Source organism: Camelus bactrianus, chromosome 9 (genome assembly GCF_048773025.1).
Source record: "Camelus bactrianus isolate YW-2024 breed Bactrian camel chromosome 9, ASM4877302v1, whole genome shotgun sequence".
NCBI classification, from domain to species: domain Eukaryota; kingdom Metazoa; phylum Chordata; class Mammalia; order Artiodactyla; family Camelidae; genus Camelus; species Camelus bactrianus.
Genome location: NC_133547.1, coordinates 60,766,306 through 60,790,583, shown reverse-complemented (window position 1 = coordinate 60,790,583; position 24,278 = coordinate 60,766,306). Strand labels below are relative to the sequence as shown.

Here is a 24,278-nt window from a genome sequence, read left to right as displayed (position 1 = left end):
ATAAACACTGGGCAAGTTTACTTACAACCATGTGAATGTACAGACTCATTTCTCAGTACACGGTGGCTAAAGAGATTTTTCTCTTATTTGTATCAAATTGCTAGATGACACCAGTTGCTTCTATAAGACACAGGACAGCAACTGTTTCAGTGGGTTTCTTTCTGCCCAGTGCTACAGCTTAAGAGCAACACACAGTATGAAGAGTGTGCAAAGATTTAAATGCATGAATGGAGTGAGCAAGAGACAGTGGTCAAACCCCTCCACCGATAACCTTCCTTCTACTACCTTCCACCCGACTGGATACCTTCATCTAAAGCTATCCAAAACCCACTTAAAGATTATTATATTGTACAGACCCCCAATCTTTTTTTTTAAAATTGAAGTATAGTTAGTTTACACTGATTTTTCTTCTTTTATCTCCAACTTATTCAGCACCCAAAAGGGGGAAGAGTATCGTTGAACACCCACTGACTTCATGGCTGGCACTGAACTAAGAGGTTTATTTGCATCTTATTTTATTCTCACAACAGCCCTACAAGGGTGGTACCACTCCCTACTACATCAGAGATGAGGAAATGGACATCCAGAGATTCCAGTGGCTGGCCCACCATCCGCAAGCACAGCCGGCACAGCTGGGGCCCTGAGTCAGCCTCACACTCTTACCCACCAGGACAGTGTGTCCGTCAGTCTGAGTTCTGACAACATCTAAATGTTTTTATCCCAGCCATAATCTTGAGAAACAAAACAGCATTAGTACCTTCTAATTAAGTATTGCACCAGAATGTATTATATTAATTCCAAGTGGTAATACCGTTAACTGTCACAAGCTCTGTGTTATGAAGAACAGACTTCATAACTGTCTTCAGTTCCAGCGAAGGCCACGTGACATCCAGCACTCTGGAGGCACGGGGTTCTGCAGCAGTCTTGCCAAGGTGAGGATGGGAGAGCCTGGGAGCACACAGTGGGAGAGGCTCCCCCGCTGGTGCGCCACCACTGCCACGGCCCTAATACTGCTCGTATCGTGAGCAATGACTTAGGCTCAGCAAAACAGTCATCAGTTCATGGTAAGTTTTATAGTTCTGTAGAAGCTGCAGGCAGTTTTACATGCGTACACATTTCAGTGACACTGTAATAAAAACAACACTGAAGTTATGCATCACAGTGTCACTCTTCTACCTAGAGAGCACCATCTAGTGATGGGAGAGTTGAGGGGGAAAAGCTTCTGGATCCTAAAGCTTGGTTTGCTGGGAGACCCCAACTAGCTACAACCAGATCGAGTGGAGATACGTTCTTACTTTATCATGTAGTTTCATGGTATCATTTGGGGTTAACTGTTCAAAAAAACAGTAGTACCAAACCCCCAAACACGTAGTTAATAAGTAATAAGGCTGAACAAAGTTTCCATATTTTAAATACAGGATGAATTTTAAGATTTTAGTACTTTTTTACATTGTGCCTTTCACTCACTCAAAAGTGAGAAAAAGGGAATTCTTTTATCCCCAGAAGTACATTATATGAGGAAATGGACAAATTAAGAGGAAACTTCCACATCTTTATCCTGCACAGCCTCCAAGGATTAGAACATCCAATACAGTTGGACATCAGTTTCTTAATGTAGACAGTTTAGCAGCTAAGCTTGTTCAACATTTTGCTACCTCCATCTTTTCAGCTGCAATTAAACAGCTACTTAAATTTGAGAGAAGCAAGACTTTAATGAAGAATGCTACAAGTTACGGACAATAATTAGTTCTCATATTTTAAAAAAAGATTACAGAAAACACTTTACTGAAATTCTTGTTTGCTAAAAAGACAGTCTTTAAGGATGTCTGAGAGAGACAGCAAGCACAACACAGTACAAAAGGAGAAGGGAATGTTGAATTCCAGTGCAAGACACTAACACGGCACAATCAGGGAATCAGGCGGAAGCAACCATTTCACAAAGAATGGAATTAGGCATTTATACTCAATCAAGATTTTTTTTTTAAGCTTTAAAATTCCAGCATAAAGAAGGGAATTGGGAAGAGGGGGTGGGAAGGAGGGACTAAGCTTATCTACAATCACCATTTTACCAAATGACAAACTGCTTCAACCACGTGAGAAGTGGAGGTTAAACCTGCCTACGCAGCCCAGCAGATGTGAAGAGCAAATGCCAAGGCAGTCAGGTCTAGGTGCTGATGTCACAACTGGCTAAACAGTTTTTAAAGGGACTGTCCTTTTACCAGGGCTGGTCTCTCATCAACCTGGGTTCATGACAGACGAAGTTCCTTTGCATTTGCATCAGAACGCCAAAGCTTTACCTGGAACAAGTTCACTCCAAATAATGCTCAAGCTGCTGGTTTTAACAGGTCATGGAGTCAAAAGTGGCTCCTAACAGACTCCACCATTTCCTAGGAGAAGGTTCTACGGATTACTGGGGATTTAAATTCAAGCAAACCACTAAAGAAGGGAAATACTAATGGTATTCTGGCACTGTACAAGCTATGAGCCTGTCATCTCTGCCAAGGACATGGGGTGGACTTGGTTTTGTTTCTCAGCTCCATGATCTCCAACAGTGATGAAGTGGAACTCAGACCTCCCCCACATAGGAGGAGGATGCCCAAAATTCTCATCCCAGCCCAGCTTCTGAAAGAAACAGCAGACTACCAGGGGCTATTATTAGGAACCATGCTCCTGTGAATTCTGTGGAAGTGAAAGCCTGTTTCAGTTCATGCCAAGTCTTTTCATGGTCCGCCAGCGATCCTTAATCATCACAGCTGTTCGGTTAACAAATGGGTAATTTTTAGAAATGGCAGCCCAGTTTCCTTCCCCATATTTCTGCACTCCAGCCTTGATCCACTCGCTTTCCTCCACGGTCCACTTCTGCAAACAAACAAAAAACACACACAAAGGATTTATCACAACCTGTCTCTCCACTTACTCACATTTGCATACAGTGAAGAGATAAACTGGATCCTAGGAAAGTAATCTGAACCCAGAGGAAGGGTTTATATTTTTAAAACATGAGCTAGATAATAAGTTAACACCATGGATCTGGACATTTACTAATTTTCAGTGTCCTGCCATTTCAACCTCAGTAATCACTTCTACATTCAAAACTTCAAATTTGTGTGGTTCATGGTCAGGAAATGCATCAGGTTTGTGACCTTCTAGATTTTTCTTCCAGAGAGTTACTATTATTTTAACTTAGTTTGGATTATCCAAAAATCACAAGTAAAATTTTTTACCAGGGGCATGGGTAGTCTATGCTTGTGAGATGTGAGTACTTATTTTAACTCTGTTCTACCCACACAACCAGAAAAGATAAGAGAAGAATTTTAAATTACCTGCTTTTTTGTTACATTGGTTGCACTCTCTTCATCTGGTGCTGCTGGAAAACATTAAAAGTAGACTCATTTCAGAGTTCACCTTTCTGAGCAGCACAAACCACAAAAAAAAAAAAAAAAAAAAGACATAGAATGTCCCCAAAGGGAAAACTTGATTCAGATTTTTCAAACTGAGAAAAGAAAGGACATCACTAAAGGATACTTTGTTTTTGTTCTTTGCTTACAAGATACCAGTCATTTCTGCCCATGAGAATCTGCAAAGCAAGTACTTTACAAATAGGCATTTAATATATGTTGGTTAATGATGGATTTCAGGCTCTTTAGTAAAACCAGTATCATTTGCTAAACTTACTGAGGGACTGTGGTATTTAAAATCCCAATACATATAAATATGTATATACACACATACATACATATGCATGTGTAGATAATATATGTGTGTGTATATATATAAAATTTCTGCTTTATAACCCCTTGCTAACCATTGCTTTAAATAAAAATTTTATTGTTTTCTGAATTTTTAAATCCCTGATCATTTTGGTTCGAGTCCTCAAACGAAAAGAATGGGGTAATAATTATTGCTTCCCAGTTACTGCCTCCCACTGCAACAGACCATGGGAGAGCTGCTCAAACTCTATGCTCTCACCATGTGGAAATAGATCAGGCCTCAAAAACATGGACCAAGATAATTTTTTAAAGGACCAGAGGGCTACAGGAGGGTATACAAGTATAAAGGACATGCTATTTCAAGCCAGAGAGAGCCAGTTTAAAAGCTGCAAGAAAAGGCAAAGTTGTATAAACGTGAAACATGCTAGTGTGTCTGGCTGAGCAGATTTCACTATCCCAAGCAATGCTTCCTAAAGAGTGGAGGACGGTGAGTCAGGAGAAGGGATACTTACAGGAGAAGACTATTTATTTTTAAATTATGGAGTATTTCATACTAGAGTAGAAGCGGTTTTCTAAAACTGACAAATTAGAACTGCAAAGGAAGCGGATGTTTTCTAAAACTTATATACTGTTTTTTAAAATACTTAATGCCACTTTTATAGATTTTGTTTCTTCCACCATTTTCTGTGTAATCTTGATTTTGCCAACTATGTTTTTGCCAATGAAAGGTACTTTTTAAAGATAAAACCTTTGGGACTGGCAAAGGATTACTGTTGTTGCTGTGTTACAGAAGTCTTCAGAATCTCCCAAACTAAGGTTTAGCATGTAGATATTTCCATTAGAGCACAAAATATGTGGTGGGAGAGCTCCTAATGCAAATGCTATGAAGTTTAGTATTAATTAAAGAAAAGTTTCATCTTAGAAAAAACATTTATACATAGCAACTGGTAAGAGATTATTTAAACAAGAAATGTAGGGAATGACCACCACTACCTTTTCTAATTAAAAGATTTTAGGAAGAACATCAACTACAATTAAATACAGGATTTATTCAACCAAACCAGGAATTTTCATAAAAGTGCAGCTTTGATAGTCTCCCTTGTTTAATAGGAAGAGACATAAAACTGATTCCTCATGAATCATGAGGAGGAACTTTTAACCTTCTTCTGGTTTGGAGCCATGCAGTCTCTGGAACGTGCATCTGCACTTCAGCAGGTGTCAAGGAGACCAACGAGGAGCTCCTTGCTTACCCTGAACTTGAAATAGTTCGTCCTCTTCCACCCAAGTCTCTTTTTCTTCAACCCCATTAGAGTTGTTCCACTTGCCTCTGGGGACTCTGCGGGGAGATCAACGAAGAGGACAAGGTGTAAGACAGATTCATCCTAGGTCATCCCACGTTCTGTCCTTGGCTCTACTTGTGGCCCTGTGTTCCTCCCTGTTCTGCTGTGACTACGTTCGAGATTCACCTACACACAACTCCCAAATCCTGACCTGGCCAGGCATCTCCATGTCAACATCCCCCAGGCTGCAGGACCAGCCCTCAACTCAGCACTGAACACATCACCATCACCCTCCAAATTCTGTTCATTTTCCTGATTTTTTTCTTTCTTTCTTTCTTTTTTTTTTTAGTTTGTTTGGTTTGGACTCTTTTAAAGGTTTCAGCATTCTTCTAACCTAGAAGCTGCCAAACTCCTTCCTCTCCTTCACAGACATGTTCCTATCTCTGGATTGCTCTCCTTTCCCTCCCCATTCCTCCAGTCCAAGTCCATGGTCCAATACCTTTCACCAGTATTACACTAGCCTCTCGACTGGAGTTTCTTCCCCTAGTCCCTTCCTCTTCCAAAGCCACCTGAACAATTATCCTAAAATTACCACATCTCTCCTCTCCTCAGTGATGGCTTCTCACTGCCTACACAATGAATCTAAAATGCCCATATGGGGGACCAAAATCATCCTGTCTGGCCCCAGTCAATTTCTCACCAGTGCCTCCTCTCCGTACCAGCACCCCATCACCCCTCCACCTGCACCCCTCCAACAGCAGAGCCATGCCCTTTGCTCCTCCTTCCTCCTATAAGCTCCGTGCTTTCCTTCCTATTTACTGTTCTCTGTATTTGGGATTCTCTTCCCTGTCAAGTGAAATCCTGCCCATCTTTGAAGGCCCTAATTCTCAATGAAGCCTGCCCAACACATACAAAAAGTCCCCACTCCTGTGCCCTTGTGGAAGTGCTTCCACTTTATTACACAGCCGTTTCACACCATGCTCATCACCATAATAAGCTCCTTGACAGCAGGGGCTATATCCTCATCTGTCTACTGCTAATGCCTGGCACAGTACACACACCCTAACAGAAGCTGGAGAGATATTAGCTAAACTAATAATGAGATTACCAAAGAGCTGCAAAAGAATTACACCATCAAAGACTAGAATAGTAAACAAACAAAAATCATTCCTGAACATAAAATCTGAAGTACTCAGGTGTAACCAAAACAGTCCTAAAGCTGAAAAATAATCCAAAACCCATTGTTATATAAATGAAAATTACAGTCATGTCTTACAGAACATAGTACAAATCTGACCTCAGAATTATAACATCCTTTACAAATATGGAAAGTATCTGAATTAAGTTTTGAAGAATTTATATAGATCAAAATAACATGAAAAACTTGACCAAGAGAATAGAAACTTGTGTCTCCTTCCCTACTATGAAACAAAATTTATTTTTAAGGCTGTCTGGATATTTTGCAAATGAGTAATGAAGGCAATTTGCTTAATAAGTGCAGACTTGAAAAAAATTCCTTGAGTGCCATGAGTTTTCTATGAAATTACTGAACTAAGTGGCCGACACCAATGGTGGACTACTTACTTTCCTTTGTTTTTAAATTGGATCGTATTCCCAAAAGTGTTGTTTCTAAGAATAACTAATTTGCTTGAGACAAAGTAAAAAAAAATTTTAGGTTTTTCCTTCTCAGGATATTAACTCTGTTAATTACTATTCATAAATAAAAGTCAGGATTACAGTCTTCTGTTTATTTATCCAAGTGCTGGGATAACTGATTTTAACCCCTGAATCCGTCATTTTCACCTAAGTATCTGTTCACTCTTCCTGCAAACAATGTTTTCAAATGACTTCGGTAACCTTCTGCTCCTCTGAACTTAGCATAAATTTATTATGTATCTAAACATTCTGGTATTTCCTAATTTCTCATGTTGTGGAAGGGGCTGAGATCTGGTTCTTGCTTAGCTGTTAGGTGGCTGTGAGGTCTGGGCAAGTCAGGTCACTTCTTGGTTCCTTGCGTGCCTGATTGGTGACGTTAGAACTTCATGGTCTAGAGGGGTTGGCAAACTACAGCCTATGGCTACTGGTTTTTGTACAGCCATGAGCTAAGAATGGTTTTACATTTTCACAGGGTTGTAAAAAAAAACAAAACAGAAAAGAATATGCAACAGAGACGCAAGTGGCTGACAAAGCTAAAATATTGACACTTTGCTAGCCTTTTATAGAAGTAAAATCCAGTAGTCGTAGCCCTGCTCTCCAGGTGACAGACCCTAACCCTGCCTTCCCCTCCTCCAATTCTACAGGTCCTGATTGCTGTCTGGGCAGCAGTCTCCAGCCACCCTCTTTCCCTCACTGGCTGTTCAAAAGCCCTCAGTGGTGTCTCATCAGGGGCCTTCAGATTAGTTGTAGTAGATTTATTTTGGGCAGTTAGAAAAGCAGATTAGAGAGCATTCCCCTGCCCATTCTAATTCCATAGTCAGGAGCCTGGGAATATGTATTTTCTAAACATTGCACAGTTGTGATATGAAGCTTTTCCTGAGAACCCTGCCTGATAGACTATAATAGACACTCAAGATCTGGCCCATCACCCACCTGGACTTTTCTCCCACACCCTCTAAGCACTGTATTCTCCCGCTGTACAGGCTATTTTCCGGCACACACCAGGCTTCCTCATGCCTTAATGCAAGGGGTTCCCGCTGCCTAGAACCCCCACCTCCCTACATGCTGGGTGACCTCCTACTCTTCAAGGCCAGCTCAACATCTGCTCCACCCACAACTCTGCTGAGCAGGCTCAGCTCTTCTTCCCGGCAGCTCTCAAGAGCACCTCACATGTGCTTCTTCTAGAGCTGGTGTTCTGGGGTCCATTTTTTCTGTAAAGGGCCGTATAGTATCTTCAGCTTTGCAGGTCTTAACTGTCTTTGTTGCAAAATACTCAACTCACTGTAGCATCAAAAGCAGCCACAGACAATACATAAATCATGGGTGTGGCTGTGTTCCAATTAAACTTTATTTACAGAAACAGACAGCAGGTGGATTCAGCCAAGGAGCCATAATTTGCCAACCTCTGCTTTGGGGTACCCATGATACTTCATACGCTTGATACATGAGTGAGGTATATATGTCTGAAACCTTCACGTACCCTCCCATTTACAAAACCACTGCAGTCATGTACCCTCTCAAGTTTCCTCATCTGTTCATGGGAACAATACCTATACTTCACAGGATTGCTGTGAGGAGTAAAGGAGATCATGTATCAAATGAGAGCAAAAGAGTATTGAGCCACTTCTGTGTGCCCAGCCAATGACTGACTCACTTCCAAATGCAGGCAGTGGTGCATATAGTGCAGATTTGCACTCCAGTATAAATCACTTATCAGATGCCACAGCCCCTCAGGACACCTAGCACATGCATGCCAGGGCATAGGTCCCCAGGAAACAACAGAGAGCAGTAGTAGAGAAGGCAGTGACCTTCAGAGACCATCAAGGTGATCACTTACAGCAGGGTGACCAGGGGAAATTTATGGAAGAAGCAGAATTTTAAGAGGCAGCTTGGTATACAGGATGTATAGGCCACAGGCTTTTGTGTCAGGACTGACTGGGATTAAAAATCCCAAAGCCCAATTTTGCCACTTTTCAGCTGTATGACTTCAAGTTAGTAACTTTTCTGAATTTTCCTCATCTATAAAATGGGGCTCATAACTCAGTGGCAGAGAGAGGAGTGTAGATATTCAGTAAGATAATACATGGAAGTGCTTGGCCCACAGAAAGTACTTAGCCAACATCAGCTTCTCTTCCCTTTGAAGACAGATGGGATTTGGACAAACAATGATGAATAGTAGGCCAAACGTGGGGTATGAGAGGCAGCTAGAAGAACAGAGCAGGAGAAACAAACAGCGTGTTCCAGTGAGAGCAGGGGGACCAGTCTGCCTAGAGGAAGGGTCCACAAGAAGCCACAAAGGGGAGCAAAGCTGAAAGCCAGGTTGGGGGCCATGATCATGGGGAGCAAACTGAAAGCATTCTAACCACTGCCCCACAGAACCTAGCAGAATGTGAGTGATCAGTTCGAATTTGCCATGTCTAAAATGCTCATAAAAGGTAAAAAAACTGTAACCAGTCATGAATCTCTACTAAGGATCAAAGTATAACGTGACCCAATTCAAGTGAATTTAACAAACAAGATTAATATTTACAAGGCACTCAGAAGTTTGCTAAAAAATGAAAGCAGCAGTGAGTAGGAGGCTCTGATACCCTTCCAACCTCACTCATGCCCTAGAGCAATGCCTGGAAGCCCACGTGTGGGGCTTCAGAACTGGCAGGAATGGCTACGTCGTCACTGCCCACACCCGAGTCACATTCTAGCAGTCTGAGCAAGCCTTGGTGGTGAATAACTTAGCTGTAAGTTACTTCATTCATGGAAGCAATACCAGGCCCAACCAGGACCACCAACCAGCCCCAAAACTGCTACAAAGAAGGTCTTCATACTTGGGATTCTTCTCCCCAGGGAGGGGTTGGTTGAGAATGGTGGGCTTGGGTGGTGGCGCCGGAATGACTTCCTGGGAGGAGCTGAGGCCTTCGCTCGGCTCAGTACTCTGGCTGTCCTCCTCCAAAACCAATCTGCTTATTGTCATGCGCTTGTTCTTGGGCTGCAGTTCAGCGCCACCCTCACCCTCAGTAGGGGCTGAACTTTCGTTTTCATCTTTTCTCGGTCTCTTGTTTTTGAGGGCTGGTGATGGTGGGCACACTTTATTAGGAAGTACCATATCTTTCTGGTCCAGTTTTGAGAAGGCAGCCTCAGAATCCTGTGCACTGGACAGAGTCTTGAAAGCTGCTTTCAGAGTCATAATTCCAATGGTGGTTGGGGTATTCTGGAGTTGCCTGCAAGGAAAGCAAACATAAAAAGATCAGTTTCACCACTGTTGAGGCTCATCCAAGCAGCCGCAGCTTTTCCAAAGCGTGAAGCTTCAAATCAGACAGAGGACTCCTCAAGTGGAGGACTCTTCATCTGAAAAAAAGGGAGGTTGCTTAATACAACCTTTATTTATAAAAGCTCCCATTTGTAAGTGTTAAGCAGAACCTTTAAATATGCACTGTAACTAGAACTATGGGGCTTAAACTTCAAGTAAGAGAACCCTAAAGGTACTAGGGTCAGTGACACTCCCTCCAGAGACCTCTTTAGCCTGTGTGCTGCTAAATCCATGCAGTCTCCATGAACTAAAGAGATGCTTTCCATAGTGCAAGAACTCTGCGGAGTGCCTGACAACCAACTGATAATCCAGCAATCTCACTGTGAAGTCTAAATGCTTCTTCCAGCTGTCCCAGTCCAACCCTCATGTGAGAGAAGTAAAAGACTGGTCTCCATTCTGCCCTCTTTCTCCTTTCTCTTGAGAATTCTCAGAGTAAGAAGCATGCCACACACTCTTGGAACAAAGAGAAACTGCCTTTTTAAAATAAAGTTAAGTTCATCTATCATTTGGAATAGCTAGTATGCTTTAAATAAAAACTGTTAGGAGAGGGCAGACTGGCAGCCTGCAGGCCAAACTCAGCTGGCAGATGTGTCTTGTTGTCTAACCTAAGCAAATTTTTTTCCTAAGGATGCCCTCTCTGGATCACAGTCCTATGCTCTCAACTGTATTATCCTAGGCCCACTTTGCTCCTTAACATTTCCTACCAAGCCCCCAAAGGCATCTAAATGAGTGACCCCTGCTCTGGCAACTGGTCTTGGGAATGATTCACAAGTCTGAACACTGCATTAAGAGCTCAGGTATCAACAAGGAAGTACTGAGTAAATACGGGTAAGGCAAGGAGAGAGAAACACAAAAGGAAAGAACCTGGGGGGAACAGCCAGTGAGGAACTGCTGCCAGGGATCTGACATCCTGTCTTAAATATTCTCATTTTCCCAGGGTGTGCTCTGTAAATCCCACAGTGCCTTGTATGAGTAACCCAGTAACATGTTAGGAGGTCAGACCACCAGGAAGAACTGATCCTGCTCTAAGAAGACAACTACGCTTCCAACAGACCGCCCCAGTATTTCACCCAAGATCACAAAAGGGCATCCCTCTCACCTTGCAGGTTCTCTAAGTGGCTTTTCCACAGGCTCTGGTGCTGGCTGTTTATCTTCCTTCACTGTAGTTGAGGCAGAGGACTCAGATTTCAAAGCCTTTTTCGCCATCTGGGAAAGGAAAGATATCATCAGGAAGAGGAAGTCACAGAATTTCTTTAATTCCCTAACTCTTTCACCATGAACAAACTCAAAACACAAGCACGTTCACTTACAAATTCAATTTAGGCATAAACTAGAGGGGGATGTAAAAAGGAAGAGAACTTACAAGAACTACCTCAAACTTCTTCCTTCTTTCCTTCCTCAAAAAATGGCTCACTGTTTTCTATACTAAAGGAGAACTCAATCTGAGTGGTGCTAAGCAGTTTAACATTGCAAGAATTCCAAAAGGTTATTTTGGACAACAAATAGTTACATGATTTTACTTTGCATCTCCTCTTCCATCCTTCCAATCGCATCCCTAATCTAGTTGTATATACAAAAGGCAAACTTTTTGGGGGAAATTTAGGGATGACTAATGTCTATATTAATGTTTTTTAGTTTGTATATAGAATTTTTTATATTTCCATAAATGTTTTGCCTATTAACAACTCTCTGAAAATCCTTACTTGTACCACATAAAGTCCTGAGCAGGGCAATCTTACTCTGACTCCAACTGCTCATCTGTCTCCCTCCGACTGAAGTATTATACATTTCCAATCAGTCCAGTATCATTCCATTTTAGACTGTATATCTGTAACGAGTGATATCTTAAGAGCTGAGTTCTATCCTCAACAGAAATAGTGACAGGTTATTTTCCAGTTTCCTGAATACAAAGCAAAGACTCCTAGGCCAGGCTCAAATATCCTGACAATTGCTTCTTGAATACTCCAAACTATCTGCTTTACAAATAATTTTGAGAGTTCCCAAATAACTAGGATCACTGACACTATCTGAAATGGGCCTTGCAGCTCTCCTGTTATGAGCTAGGGTATTTTCAACACTCTCAGAATCCTGGTTAAAGAAAACCCTTCTCACTCAGTTCATGGTCCACCTTCTACAACAGACTAGGCTCTTCTTCTTCCACATGCTATCTCGAGCCTCGCTGCTTCCATTCTTTATGCTTATCCCTTTGATCCAGTTAGTATGTCATTTGACCTCTTTTGGTTATCATACTCTAGTCACACCTTTGCTCCAGTTATGCCTTCTTCCTGTTAACAACCACCATCATACCATATCTACCACCACTCCTCCTCCCACACTTAACTCAGATTTCATCTCCTTTGGACTACCATCAATTCTAATTGAATGTTCTCCTACTTTCACCACACAGATGAATCACACATAGTGAAAGTAAAAATGGGAGATGAGGGAAACCAGGTATGTTCCATTTGCCTCTGCCAGGATCTCTGCTTCTGTATATTTAAGGCATTTAATTAAGATAGATAATGCATATAATGCGGAATTTCTCCCACACATTTACTCTTTTCACTTCTAAAAAGAGCTGCCCTTTCGTAACTGCCTCTACATCCTCAAGGCTACGTCATGGCTCTGGGAAGAGAAGGCCAAGCCCCACCGTGAGGAGGTAGGGCTCCGCATCATCCAGGTGACTCTCCAGGAAGCGCAGCATCTTCTGCTGGAAGGTCTCGTAGGAAAAGTTCTGGATAACAGGGTGGGCCAAATTCTTTTCACGGATAATGTTCAGGAGATCATTTCTCAGCTTCTACACGAAGGACCAATATGCGCAACATGAGAAAGGAGAACTCCAGTAAAAAGGCAACGATGATGAGTTGAGACAACACTGTCAGAACTTTCACAATGCTGTCACAGAGTATCACTGGTATATATAGGAAGGGAAGCCTAACCACAGTATAGAACAGGTCAATAAATTACACATCAGCCACAGTGGGTTACTATGCAGCCGTAAAAAAAAGGATGAAGAACTCAGGATCTAAAGTATCTTTATACTTTTACAAAAAAACTTTAACTTTCAAAAAAGAGAACCAAAAAAGGATGAATAAGCTTCCTATGTGCTAATATAGAAAGATCTCCAAGATATATTAAATGAAAAAAGCTATTTACAGAATTCTCAAGTTAGTGTGTAGAATATGCTCACACACGTATACGGGAAGAACAAGAAGAATGGATACATGTGTATGTCTGTAAATACACACACATGCACGCTTATTTGCTTGCATATGCCTAGAATATCTCTGAAAGGATCAAAGCAAAAAACACTGGTTGCCTCTAGGGAGAGGAACAAGACAGCCGAGTCAGAGGGGAGAGAATTTTCACTAAGCTCTTTTGTTGTACCTTTTGAATTTTGTATTACGTACATGTATTATCTTGTCAAAAAATAAAATTTAGATTTATAAAGGGAAAAAAAAAAAAGGCAGGGTACCAGTGGAGATTTTGACACCAGAAAATACAGGAGTTAAGTCCTCACCAAGCATATTCTCAAGTGTCTGCAAGATCAGCAATTATATAAATAAAGTTAGACGTGTTAACAAAACCTGATAGCCTAGTACCTGGTGCTGATCACATAAAGTTCTGTCATAAACCAGATGGAAATGGGCAAGTAAATGTTTTGTGTAAATCTGTCAAGTTTTTGAAAAGCCAATCTAACAGTAAGTTATCCCGAATATAAAAGACAACATGCTCAAGGTGCTGAATATTTAAAGGTAAATATTCCTGACAGAGATAGCATTCCTGACAGAGAACCCTTTCCCTGCTTCCTCGCAAAAAGCAATGAGATGGACTTAAGTCATAGGAGCAAAAATGTATCAAATTTACCTGAGTTGTGGGGTCCTTGGACATATGTTTTTTCAAAATTTTTGAAGCCTTTTCAAATTCTTTGTTTTTGATACAAATAATGACCGCCTACAAAAGGGGGAAAAAACTTTTTAAAAAACTGTTGTAACAATGAAAGGTGTAATCAGAATATCAAATATCAAAATAAGCTCTACTAAAAAGTCAAACTGTCTTATATACCCAAGAACTTTCTCACATTCTATCAAATTCCTCTACTTAAAAACTAATAATTACTGTTCAAGTGGTATGAACAACTGTAAGCTCTCTTTCAGTGTGTAAGGTGGTAGATTTTCAACATGACGTTGGATTTTTTTTTTTTAATGGCTGATACAGCAAAATCTGAGCCCCTGGATTACAGACCATTTACTCAATCTGAATAAGGATCAGATCTCCTAAGGAAAGGCAAAATGGACAGGAGTCATTCCAGGCCCCCAGAACAATTGGTTTTGTTCTCTTTGGATGCAAAAGCTTTGATGTAATGGGGGGAATGAGGGGAGGACATACTGTGGGGAAAAAAAAAGTGATCTGCTGACCACAAAGTTCTGCTAGTTCCATTCAGGAAAGGCCTGAGGCCAGTTTGGTAGAAGAACCGGCACAGTCTCCCTACTGTAAACCCCAGCTGCCCAACACCAATTAAAGTGTGCAGGGAGTTACACAGACAGACAAACCCAGCTCATTCACAAGCAGCAAAGAAAGAAAGAGCACTAAGTTCTAGGTAGGATGAGGTCTCATCAGCCACAGAGGAAAAGGAGAGTCCTTCAGTCAAGAAACCCTCAGAGAACATATGCAGAGGGAAAATAACAGTGATTGAAAATTAAAAGTGGTATTTTAAAAAACGTTACATGCACTTAAAAAAAAATTAGAAAGCCAGGGAATAACTGGGACTACTTGGAGTTATCTAACAGGATGCAGTAGCTACCTTAAATCTTGTCTCAAAGAGAGGTGTAAGACACACACACACACACACACACACACACACACACACACACACACACACACGGAAAACTTGTCCACAGATGTTTTCAGTCTTTACAAGGAAGAACTTAAGGAGATACAGACAGACCAAGAGAAGGAGGAATAGCAGAAGAATTCAGAAAGTCCTAATCTCTGGTGATTCTGCCCTCAGCGTGCTGAGCACAGCCATACCAGGCAAAGGAAACTGGGGTCAAATGCTCTTGAATAGCAGGCACAAACCTAAGTTCTTGCTGCCAGGGAAGCTAGAGTAAACCTTTTCATTTTAATCAAATCATATTCACATCATTTTCAGCAGAAAAACTATACTAAGACGATTTTTACTGTTTTGAAGAATACAGAGGTTTTACTTTTTTATAAATCATTAAGGTTCTATTATGCTTTAAAATTTTAGTTAACTTGGTTGAGGTAAAACTAACTTATTTTGGTGTACTGTTCTGAGTTTTAACACGTGTTGACTCCTGTAACCACCACAATGGGGATACAAAAAAAAAACAAACCATGGACTAGTAAACCTCCATTGTGCTGCACTCTGTAGTCACCTCCTCCATCCCTAACCCCTGGCAACTACTCATCTTTTCATTGTTTCATCTCTTCAGAATGTCATATAAATGGAATCATATGGCTTATTTTTTATAGGATGTAGCTGAGACTGGCTTCTTTCCCTCAGTATAATGCCTCTGAGATCTGTTTATGTTGTTGCATTATCAATAGTTCCTTCTTTCTTATTGCTGAGTAGTATTCCATTGAATGGGTGTACCACAGTTTATCCATTCATCCACTGAAAAACAATTGGGTTGTCTGCAATTTTTGGTGATTATGAATAAGAGATGCTAAAACATTCATGTACAGGTTTTGGTGTGAACATAACTTCATTTCTCCACAGTAAATACCCTCACTCCTGGGTCATCTGGAAAATGCATATTTATAAAAAAAAATGGCCCAATTTTTTCCTGAATAGCTATACCATTTTGCATTCTCATCAGCAATGTATGAGAGTTCCAGTTGCTCCACATTCACACTAGCACTTGTCAGTATTAGTTTTCAAAGTTTAGCCATTCTAACAGATATGTCCCAGTATTCATTGTGATTTTAATTTGTATTTCCCTATTGACTAAATGATGAGCATCTTTTCATGTGCTTAATTGCCATCTGTATATTCTTTGGTGAGTCCTTTTCCCATTTTCAAAATAGGATTGTTTTCTTGTTGAGAGTTCTTTATATCTTTTGTATACAAGTCCTTTATCAGATATGTGATTCACAAATACTTTCCCCCAGTCTGTAGCTTGTCTTTTCCTTAACAGTTTTTCTCAGAACAAAAGTTTTAAATTTTGATGAAATCCAATTTATGCTCTTGTGGATCATGCTTTTAGTATCATATCTAAGAACCTTTTGCCTAAGTCCAGGGTATGAAGATTTTTTTTTTTCATGTTTTCTTCTAAAAGTTTTACAGCTCTACATTTAGATTATGATCCACTTTGAATCAATTTTTGTATAAGATGAGTTTTAGGTCAAAGTTCATTTTTTTTTTTGCATATGGACATCCAGTCATTTCAGTACCATCTGTTAAAAACTATCCTTTTTCCATTGAAATGCCTTCACATTTTTTATTAAAAATCAGTCATATTTGTATGGGTCTATTTCTGGACTTCTCTCTTCTGTTCCATTAATCCATATATCTAGAGTCATGAGTACTGTAGCTTCATAGTAATTCTTAAAATTGGGTAGTAAGTCTCCAGCTTTGTTCTTGTTTTATAAAATTGTTTTGGTTATTTTAGTTTTTTTGCCTTATCATATATCTTTTAGAATCAATCTGTATCTACAGAAAATCCTGCTGAGATAGTGACTGGAATTATATCAAGTCCATAGATCAACTGGAGAAAATTGACATCTTAACTATATTAGGTCTTCCAATCCTTAAACATGTGTATCTTTCTGTTTACTAGGTTATGATTTCTTTAATCAGCAGTTTGTATTTTTTTACATACAGATCCTACACATTTTGTTAAGGCTTAGACCCAAGTATTTCTTTTTGGAGCTAATGTTAAGTGACACTGTTTTGGTAACTTCATTTCAGATCATTCACTGCTGTATATGGAAATATGACTGATTTTTGTATATTGGTCTTGTACCCTGCAGTCTGGCTAAACTTAATTATTATAGCTATTCTTTGTATATTCCATGGGATTTTCTATATGGACAGCCATGTCATCTGCAAAAAGGGACAATATTATTCCTTCTTTTTCAATCTGTTGCCTTTTATTTCTTTTTCTTGACTTACTGCACTAGCTAGATCTTCCAGTATGATGTAGAACGTTAATGGTGAGAATGAACAGCCTTGCCTTATTTTGGATCTTAGGGTCAAAGCATTCTATCCTCCAGCATTAACTATGATGTTACCTGTAGGGTTTTTGTAGATGCCTTTTATCAGGTTGAGGAAGTTTCCTTCTATTCCTAGTTGGCTGAGTGTTTTTATCATGAAATAATGCTGAATCTTGTCAAATGCTTCTTCTGCCTCAATTGATATGAGCATATGGTTTCCTTTGGATAAATAGGGTAGATTACATTGATTGATTTTCAAATATTGAACCAATCTTGCATTCTCGGGCTTTAGTTTCCCAGTTCTGCCACACACTAACTGCATCTGTATCCAGGACTAAGCATTAGGATAGACAGTTAAAAAAAAAAAAAAAAGGCAATGGAATTTACTTCAAGTTCTGGGGATCACAGCTCCACTGCTAAAGAGAAAGGGTTCTCTTTCTTTATCTTTAGGTGCCTGCCCTAATCACTGGGTCACTGCTGCCATCAGTGTGGTATTGCCTGGGTTCTAGGACAGAAGAGAAGAGAGAAAAGGGGAAAAACAAAACAAAACAAAAAAACAACAAACAAAAAAACTCCCAGGATTTCTTCCACCCTCTCTGCCACTTAGCTCTCCTTTCCTGCCCTTCCAACCAGAGAGAGCCTCTCTTGGAGTTCTTTCTGTTCACACCTGGGGTGCACTTCTAGGTTTCAGGATACTTAAAGTCCAAGCTTGGTGATACTGGAGAGGAAAAAATGGTAATCTACTCATCACCAGTTTGGTGGACCCTCAAACTGGTCTTATCCATTTGCTTACTGCCATTTACATTCCTGAGTCTTCAGATAGCTGCTCCATGCATTCTATCTAAGACTTACACTTGCGTTAAGAAGACAGAGGGAGTATGCTTATCTATCTTTCCCAGGCCTGGAACACAGATCCGACTACATTTAATTTGTGAAATAAGGAAATGTGAATGCTTTCAAAATCTAAATCAAAAGTCTGCCTCCAAAGTTTGTGTTACGAGCTTATCTTTTAAAACTATGTACTAATTTTCTGGGAAGTTTTTTGTTTTGTTTTTGTTTTTAAAGAGATGAAACGTTGCTTTTTAAAAACTTGAAAGTTTCCAGAAATAAGTATAATTTTTTCTCTTATGTATCTGTTCAGGTTCATATTGTGTAAGCAATAGCAATGGTCTCTGGCTGACTTAAACAAAAATGAAATTCCAAGCACAGATTTTCAATAGAGGTGATAGGTTTATATAGGGGGAAATGCCAAAAAGCACAGAGGAAGAAAAAACCAAACTCACAGAAATGAAGAAAGACTAAATAAAAAAGCAAACGCAGAAAGAAACCTGGCTGTATGGGAAGCACAAATGATCAAAAAGCCTTGCAAAGCTTTCTGTTTCAAGAACTAAAAGTTTTAAGTGTGTCTGATGCACTGGCACCTCATGTGGGAGAAGGTCCCAAAAGAAAATCAAGGTGCTATTACCAAAGGTATGAGGAAGAAAGCTGCATAGCAAAAGCAACAAATAAATGCTTCCCCAAGAACATACCAGACATGTTACTCTCCCCTGTTCACAGAAATCTGAGGACTCTCTCTTACAGTTATGAAGAGAAAACCAGCAGAGTCTCGGTATCATTAACAGCTTACAGAAGCAGTTCTCAAACTTTCTGGTCTCGAGATTCTTTATACTCTTAAATGCTAATGAGGACCCCAGAGAGCTTTGTTTATGTGAGTTATATCTGTTGATATTCACCATATTAGAAATATAAAACTGAGAAAATTTTAAAATATTTATTGATTCATTATAAAATAATAAACTCATTGCAAGTTAACATATCTTAATGAAAAATTACTTATTTTCTAAGACAAAAATTTAATGAGAAGGTGGCACTGTTTTACATTTTTGCAAATCTCCTAAAATCTGGTTTACTAGAAGAAAGATGATATATTCATATCTGCTTCTGCATTCATTCTGCTGTGGTGTGTTTTGGTTGAAGTATATTAAAAAATCTGACCTTACACAGATATAAAGTTGGAAAAGGGAGTATTTTAATAGCCCTTTCAGAAAATTGTGGATATTCCTCTTTGACTACACACCAAACTTTAGCAAGTAAACTCATCATTGTTACATTAAAATCTGTTTAGTCTATCTTGCACTTTCAATGCATCTTTTGCCCAAGAATGATTTTGCAATACAATTCATTGATCATTTGGAAAATACTGGTTCACTGAGTTATGACCTTCCAAATGTTGATACATTCATTAAAAATATTTTTTAAAATCACAGTTGATAATATCATCATCAGTCTTATCAGAAAAGTCTGAGTACTGGGAAGCTACCAAGCACAGGAATACAAGTTTTCCAAAATTTAATTTTCACTTGAAAACAGTAATTTTATCTCTAGCAACAAATACTATCAATTGTTTTCCTTAAAGCAACAAGTTCACTTTGCTCTTTCTCAAGAAAATGACTGCCAGATTACCATATCTGAATAACCAAAGTTTGTCAGTTATTCAAGCAAAAATGGCGTTCCATTAAAAATGCAGCTAGATCAGCATGCAACTCAATCATACAAGTGCTTTCCCTAAAGAAAACCACCATGTTTCAGTATGCATCAGAAATGCTCAGGAAAGCTTCCTATTTTGTCACACAAAATACTGAGAAGGTGTTTTTTCAAGGGTTGAGTCTTACTAAAATTAATAATTTTTACTGCTTCAACAAAAATATTCTTAATTGAAACGACTTTTTTTTTTTTAACTGCAAGCATGTGGCAATGAAGAATACAATGACTACTACTACAGTTTATCACTCCCCTGGCACCAGAAATGTTTCCCAGCATCGTTTTTGCACTATCAGTGTAAATGTCAATGCATTTAAAAACTCAACTAATTAAACAAGATTATACTGTATAGCACAGGGAAATATATACAAGATCTTGTGGTAGCTCACAGCGAAAAAAATGTGACAATGAATATACGTATGTTCATGTATAACTGAAAAATTGTGCTCTACACTGGAATTTGACACAACATTGTAAAATGACTATAACTCAATTAAAAAAATGTTAATTTCCAAAAAAAAAACCCCTCAGCTAATGTTCTGGCATTATTATGAAGATAGTTTTGATCCCTGAAAGGGTCCCGAAGACCTGTAGAGATCTCTGGACCACATGCTAAGAAGTTAATAAATAACTTACTTGATAAACTTTTAAAAAAATGTAATAAGCTTTAAAATAAATTGCTGTGATACTTCACAGAGATTAAAAATGCATCAAAAAGCCTCATTGAGCCTAGGTATCAAAAGGTAACATATTCTGTGACTCTAAATGAGAAATTAAAAAAAAAAAAAAAACTGAACAAACAAGTGATCTAGTATTGTTTAATAACTAGGAGATCAAGGTAACTGTGGCAGCCAGGCTCCAGTGATTCCCCACCTCCTGCACAGTCCCATTCTAAACATAATCCAGAGTTGGTCAGGTGATATATGATATGTGACTTCTGAGATTAGTTTATAAAAGATCACAGCTTTCTATCTTGGGTTTAGATCACGTGCTCTAGGGGAAGCATGCTACTATGTTATAAGCAGCCCTATGGAGAGGTGAGGAGATGAAGTCTCCAGGCAACAGCCAGCAAGGAAGTGAGTCCTGCTAACAACTATATGACTGAGCATGGAAGTAGACCCATCCCACTGAAATGACTGGAACCCTAGCAGGATCAGGCAGCTTGACTATAATCTCATAAGACCTTGATTCAAAAACACAGCCAAATCACTACCAATTCCTGACTCTTGGAAACTGAGAGATATTTGTTGTTTTAAGCTTCTAAGTTTTGGGGTAATTTGTTACACAGCAGTAACAGTAATACAGTAAGTGTAACAAGAGATCTGGTACCGGATGGAAAATGGAAGACCAGAAGGGAGTCAATGTAAAAAAATGACTGACTATTTTAAGGGAATGTAGATTTCGCTAATCAGTTTTTCCCAATGAAGCCCCAAAACAGATCTATGAACTTAAATATGCAGCCAAAAGATGAAAGCCCACACTCTTCCAGAAGAGGGGCCAGAAGACAAATCTATATAGCCCTTGTGTTATGAAGGAGTTGCATTTCTGAATGAGCTAGCTACTTACAGGAGTTACATGAATTACCTGAACTGGCACTGTCCTTTCCCTCTCAGAAGATCCTCAGCTATTCTGAAAGGAGGCATGGACTTCTCCTTTGCTAGTATGTCTTTTCTGGCTTTTTATCTCCAACACAATCCTGACTTACCTATACTAAAAACTCATTCTTGCAATCATTCCTCCTTGGAATTGGAATTTTCTAAGTAATCTTGCAAGACCAAAAGTAGTTCCTACCCAAGGTCCTTAACTGAATAAATAAAGTTATCTGTACCCCACACAGTTTTTTTTTTTTTTTAACAGAGTGTCTGAGTACCCAGCACACAGCCAAGGGACAGGAAGTCTCCTTTGCTAAGCAAGGTTTTATCTTCCTCCTCATCCCCTGGACCCTGTCTTTAGAAGGTGCTCTTTTCTTTACTAGTTTCCTTACTTTCACCACCAAGGAGTGCTGAGCTGCTGGTCTTCAGTTTCCACCTCTGCATCTGCTTCCACACCCCCAGCCTTGGCTACTGAAGAAGAAAAAAGCTTTTTCTGACTAGTTTCCATGGCCGCTTCAATGTTTTACATAAAAATCAGTTCCACTACTTAAAGTTACCTGAGCATGACACAGTTCCAATCCAAATTCCTAGACACTCTACTAGCTTTTTTCTTGTCAAGAACACCGCCTGTGTCAGCCTTTTACCATTACTGTTTTTCTAACTGGCTGATTATCCAAGCACCTCTGATTCTGTCTGTTCAAGGGAACGTTCCCTAAGCCTCTGTTTCTGCAGACAAAAGAGCTCAAAGTCAGTCCCTTGTTTCCCAAGATACCAGCTATTCTCCTTGGTTTATTATAAACAAGGGTGACCAAACCCTAGGCCAGTTACTTCCAGCCCTTTCAGGATGCTCCTGAATGAATAATATTTCAACTCCAAAATGTCAGTCTTCAATGCCAACCCACTTCCTCCTGTCAGGGTCACAAGGAAGACCACCAAAATCACAAACGCTGAGAACTGGCCATTAACAAATTCTTTCCAAGCCTAGGCTGGGAAGGGGTCACCTGATGAGATAACATCTGTGTGTGAGTTATGCGTTTGATTGTGCTCAAACGTGCTCTCTCCCCATCCCTGTTTCTCCTCCATCCCACACAGAAAAGATAAGCACTGATTCAGGACCTCTGATTTTTGTTAAAAGGAAAAAAATTAAAAATAGAGCCTTACAGCTTCCTTGACCAGTTTTCTACTGGATTCGATCACTGCCTCTGTGAGTGTAAATTCGGTTTTAATCATCTCCAGCACATTGATAGCTGATTCCAGTGGTGTGAGCTCAGCCTCCATATCAAAGGAACAGTCTAGGACAAAGAGCACAGTTTTCACTGTAATATGTTATCTAAGGAGCAACATAATTATGTCATATATACATAAAGAAAAAACATGCAAATATTGTAAGATTTGCATTTAATTTGCTGACATATTGGCTACAGACTTACAAATTCAGATCAATGAATTTCAAGTGACTTTAAGTAATTTTCAAGGCAGGTAAAAAAATATTTTTTAACACATGCAGCTGCATCTCAAATTTCAGGATACACACATCCTCCTCAGAAACGGCCAGAATCTGAAGACCGGTTTGCTAAACAGCCGTCAAGTTCAATTCAGGAAGGGGGAAAAAAAAGTGCTCATACTTTAAAAACACTCTATGGGGGGGGGGGGATGGGCATCCTCACATAAACTCACTTTAGATAGCAACAACACTGGGGGAGCAAGAAACAGGTGGCAGGAAATAAAAAAACAGAAAAGCAGCCAAGAGAATCCTAACTGGAGAAAATTAAAGCCAGAGAATACTCTAAAAGGAAAAAAGACCACTGGGATCGAAACATAGTAGCCCAACTTAACTGAATGCTTCACACCCAGCTCTAAGTTTGAAAACAACAATGTAATCTTAAATAAGCAAGCACAGAGAAAAATGTAAAAATGACCATACCTAAATTTTCCCCTTCTTCAATGCGCGATAGACACTGCATAACCCGCAGCAGCCGGGACACGGTATGCTCCTTCCCCAAGGGCCTGACAAGCAAAGCTGGGAAAGAAGACATCGTCGGTTCAGCGACCCCTAACCCCGACACTCGGGCTTCACAGATCCCCTTCCCATGAACCCCAGCCTCCTTCCCCCGGCCCGGCCCTCACCCTGCATGATGTCCCGGATCTGCCTGAAGTCCCCGTACCGGCTACCCCGAAAGGCCCGCAGCGCCTCGTGGAAGTAGAACTTGAGCACCCAGCGGTTGACTGCCTCCTCCAGCCGCGCCTCCTCCGCGCCCCGCTCCGCGGCGCCCCCCAGCCCTGGCGCGTGGCGCCCCCGCCGAGCCCGCCCGCCGCTGCGGGACGCCCGCCTCCCTGCCGCCCGCCCGCTGTTGTCGCTGCTCCCGCCTCCTCCCGCCATTGCGTCCGACCGCCGCACGCCCTCCCCGCCCTCCCTGCCAGGCCGCTTCCTCGACTGTGACGCTGTCGGGTCACGCACGACGCCCGGGCCGGAAGCGGGGCCTGCCGCCCCGGCTCCCGCGGCCATGATATGGTTGGCGTTCCGAGCCGCCCGCGGGCTTCTGGGAGGGAAGGGACCGAGGGTTCACAGTCCCCTTTCGGACCCCGTAGTTCCCGGTGTGCCCGCCGCAATGCCTTCTGGGATGTGAAGTCCGTAAAATCCACGGGGTAAATCAACAGACGCTTGCGATCAAGTATCAACTTTGCTCCGAAATTATGGAACACTGTACGAGCGACGCGGGACTGTTTAAAATATGGAAAAATAAATACGTGGAGCTTATTAAACGTTTTTAAAAATAGTAAATAGAAGAAACTGCATTAAAGAATTTATATTTTAACAAATAGTTTAAAGCAAAAGACCCGTGTAAATTTAGTCGAGGTTAAGAAATACAATATGGCGGGCACCCCAGAAACCTCTGCTTGTTTAAAACATATAACTTTTTAAATTACAAGAATAGCCCATTTTGTTGTAGAACAATTAGAAAAAAACCAAAAGGTTAACTTTTAAGCCAGCCATAACCCCACATGAAAAAATAAA

The 24,278-nt window shown here is 40.4% G+C and overlaps 2 protein-coding genes across 5 annotated transcripts in view; one reads left to right on the top strand and one right to left on the bottom strand.

Moving 5' to 3' along the window:
- Positions 1–24,278, top strand: part of NIP7 (nucleolar pre-rRNA processing protein NIP7) — a 64,125-nt gene that overhangs the window by 8,804 nt on the left and 31,043 nt on the right. The window contains exon 5 of one of the 3 annotated variants that reach the window (XM_045522294.2): positions 531–6,728. The exons of 1 other annotated variant lie outside the window; for it this stretch is intronic. In XM_045522294.2, the coding sequence (XP_045378250.1) occupies positions 531–644 (114 nt within the window). In that variant the 3' untranslated portion in view covers positions 645–6,728. Of the gene's footprint in view, positions 1–432; positions 6,729–24,278 lie in introns of those variants that run through there. One more of the 3 variants, XM_010962548.3, reaches the window with a different exon arrangement.
- On the bottom strand, positions 1,693–23,783 carry TERF2 (telomeric repeat binding factor 2). Of its 2 annotated transcripts, none has more exons than XM_010962543.3 (10): positions 23,390–23,783; positions 23,187–23,282; positions 22,424–22,554; positions 13,818–13,904; positions 12,601–12,747; positions 11,050–11,156; positions 9,469–9,861; positions 4,961–5,046; positions 3,324–3,367; positions 1,693–2,859 (listed from the first exon to the last, which is right to left on the bottom strand). In XM_010962543.3, the coding sequence occupies exons 1-10, from the start codon at positions 23,766–23,768 to the stop codon at positions 2,701–2,703; spliced, it is 1,629 nt and encodes a 542-aa protein (XP_010960845.2). In that variant the 5' UTR covers positions 23,769–23,783; the 3' UTR covers positions 1,693–2,700. The 2 variants fall into 2 exon arrangements, with proteins under 2 accessions (XP_010960845.2, XP_010960846.2); XM_010962544.3 differs by having other exon boundaries at positions 3,324–3,364.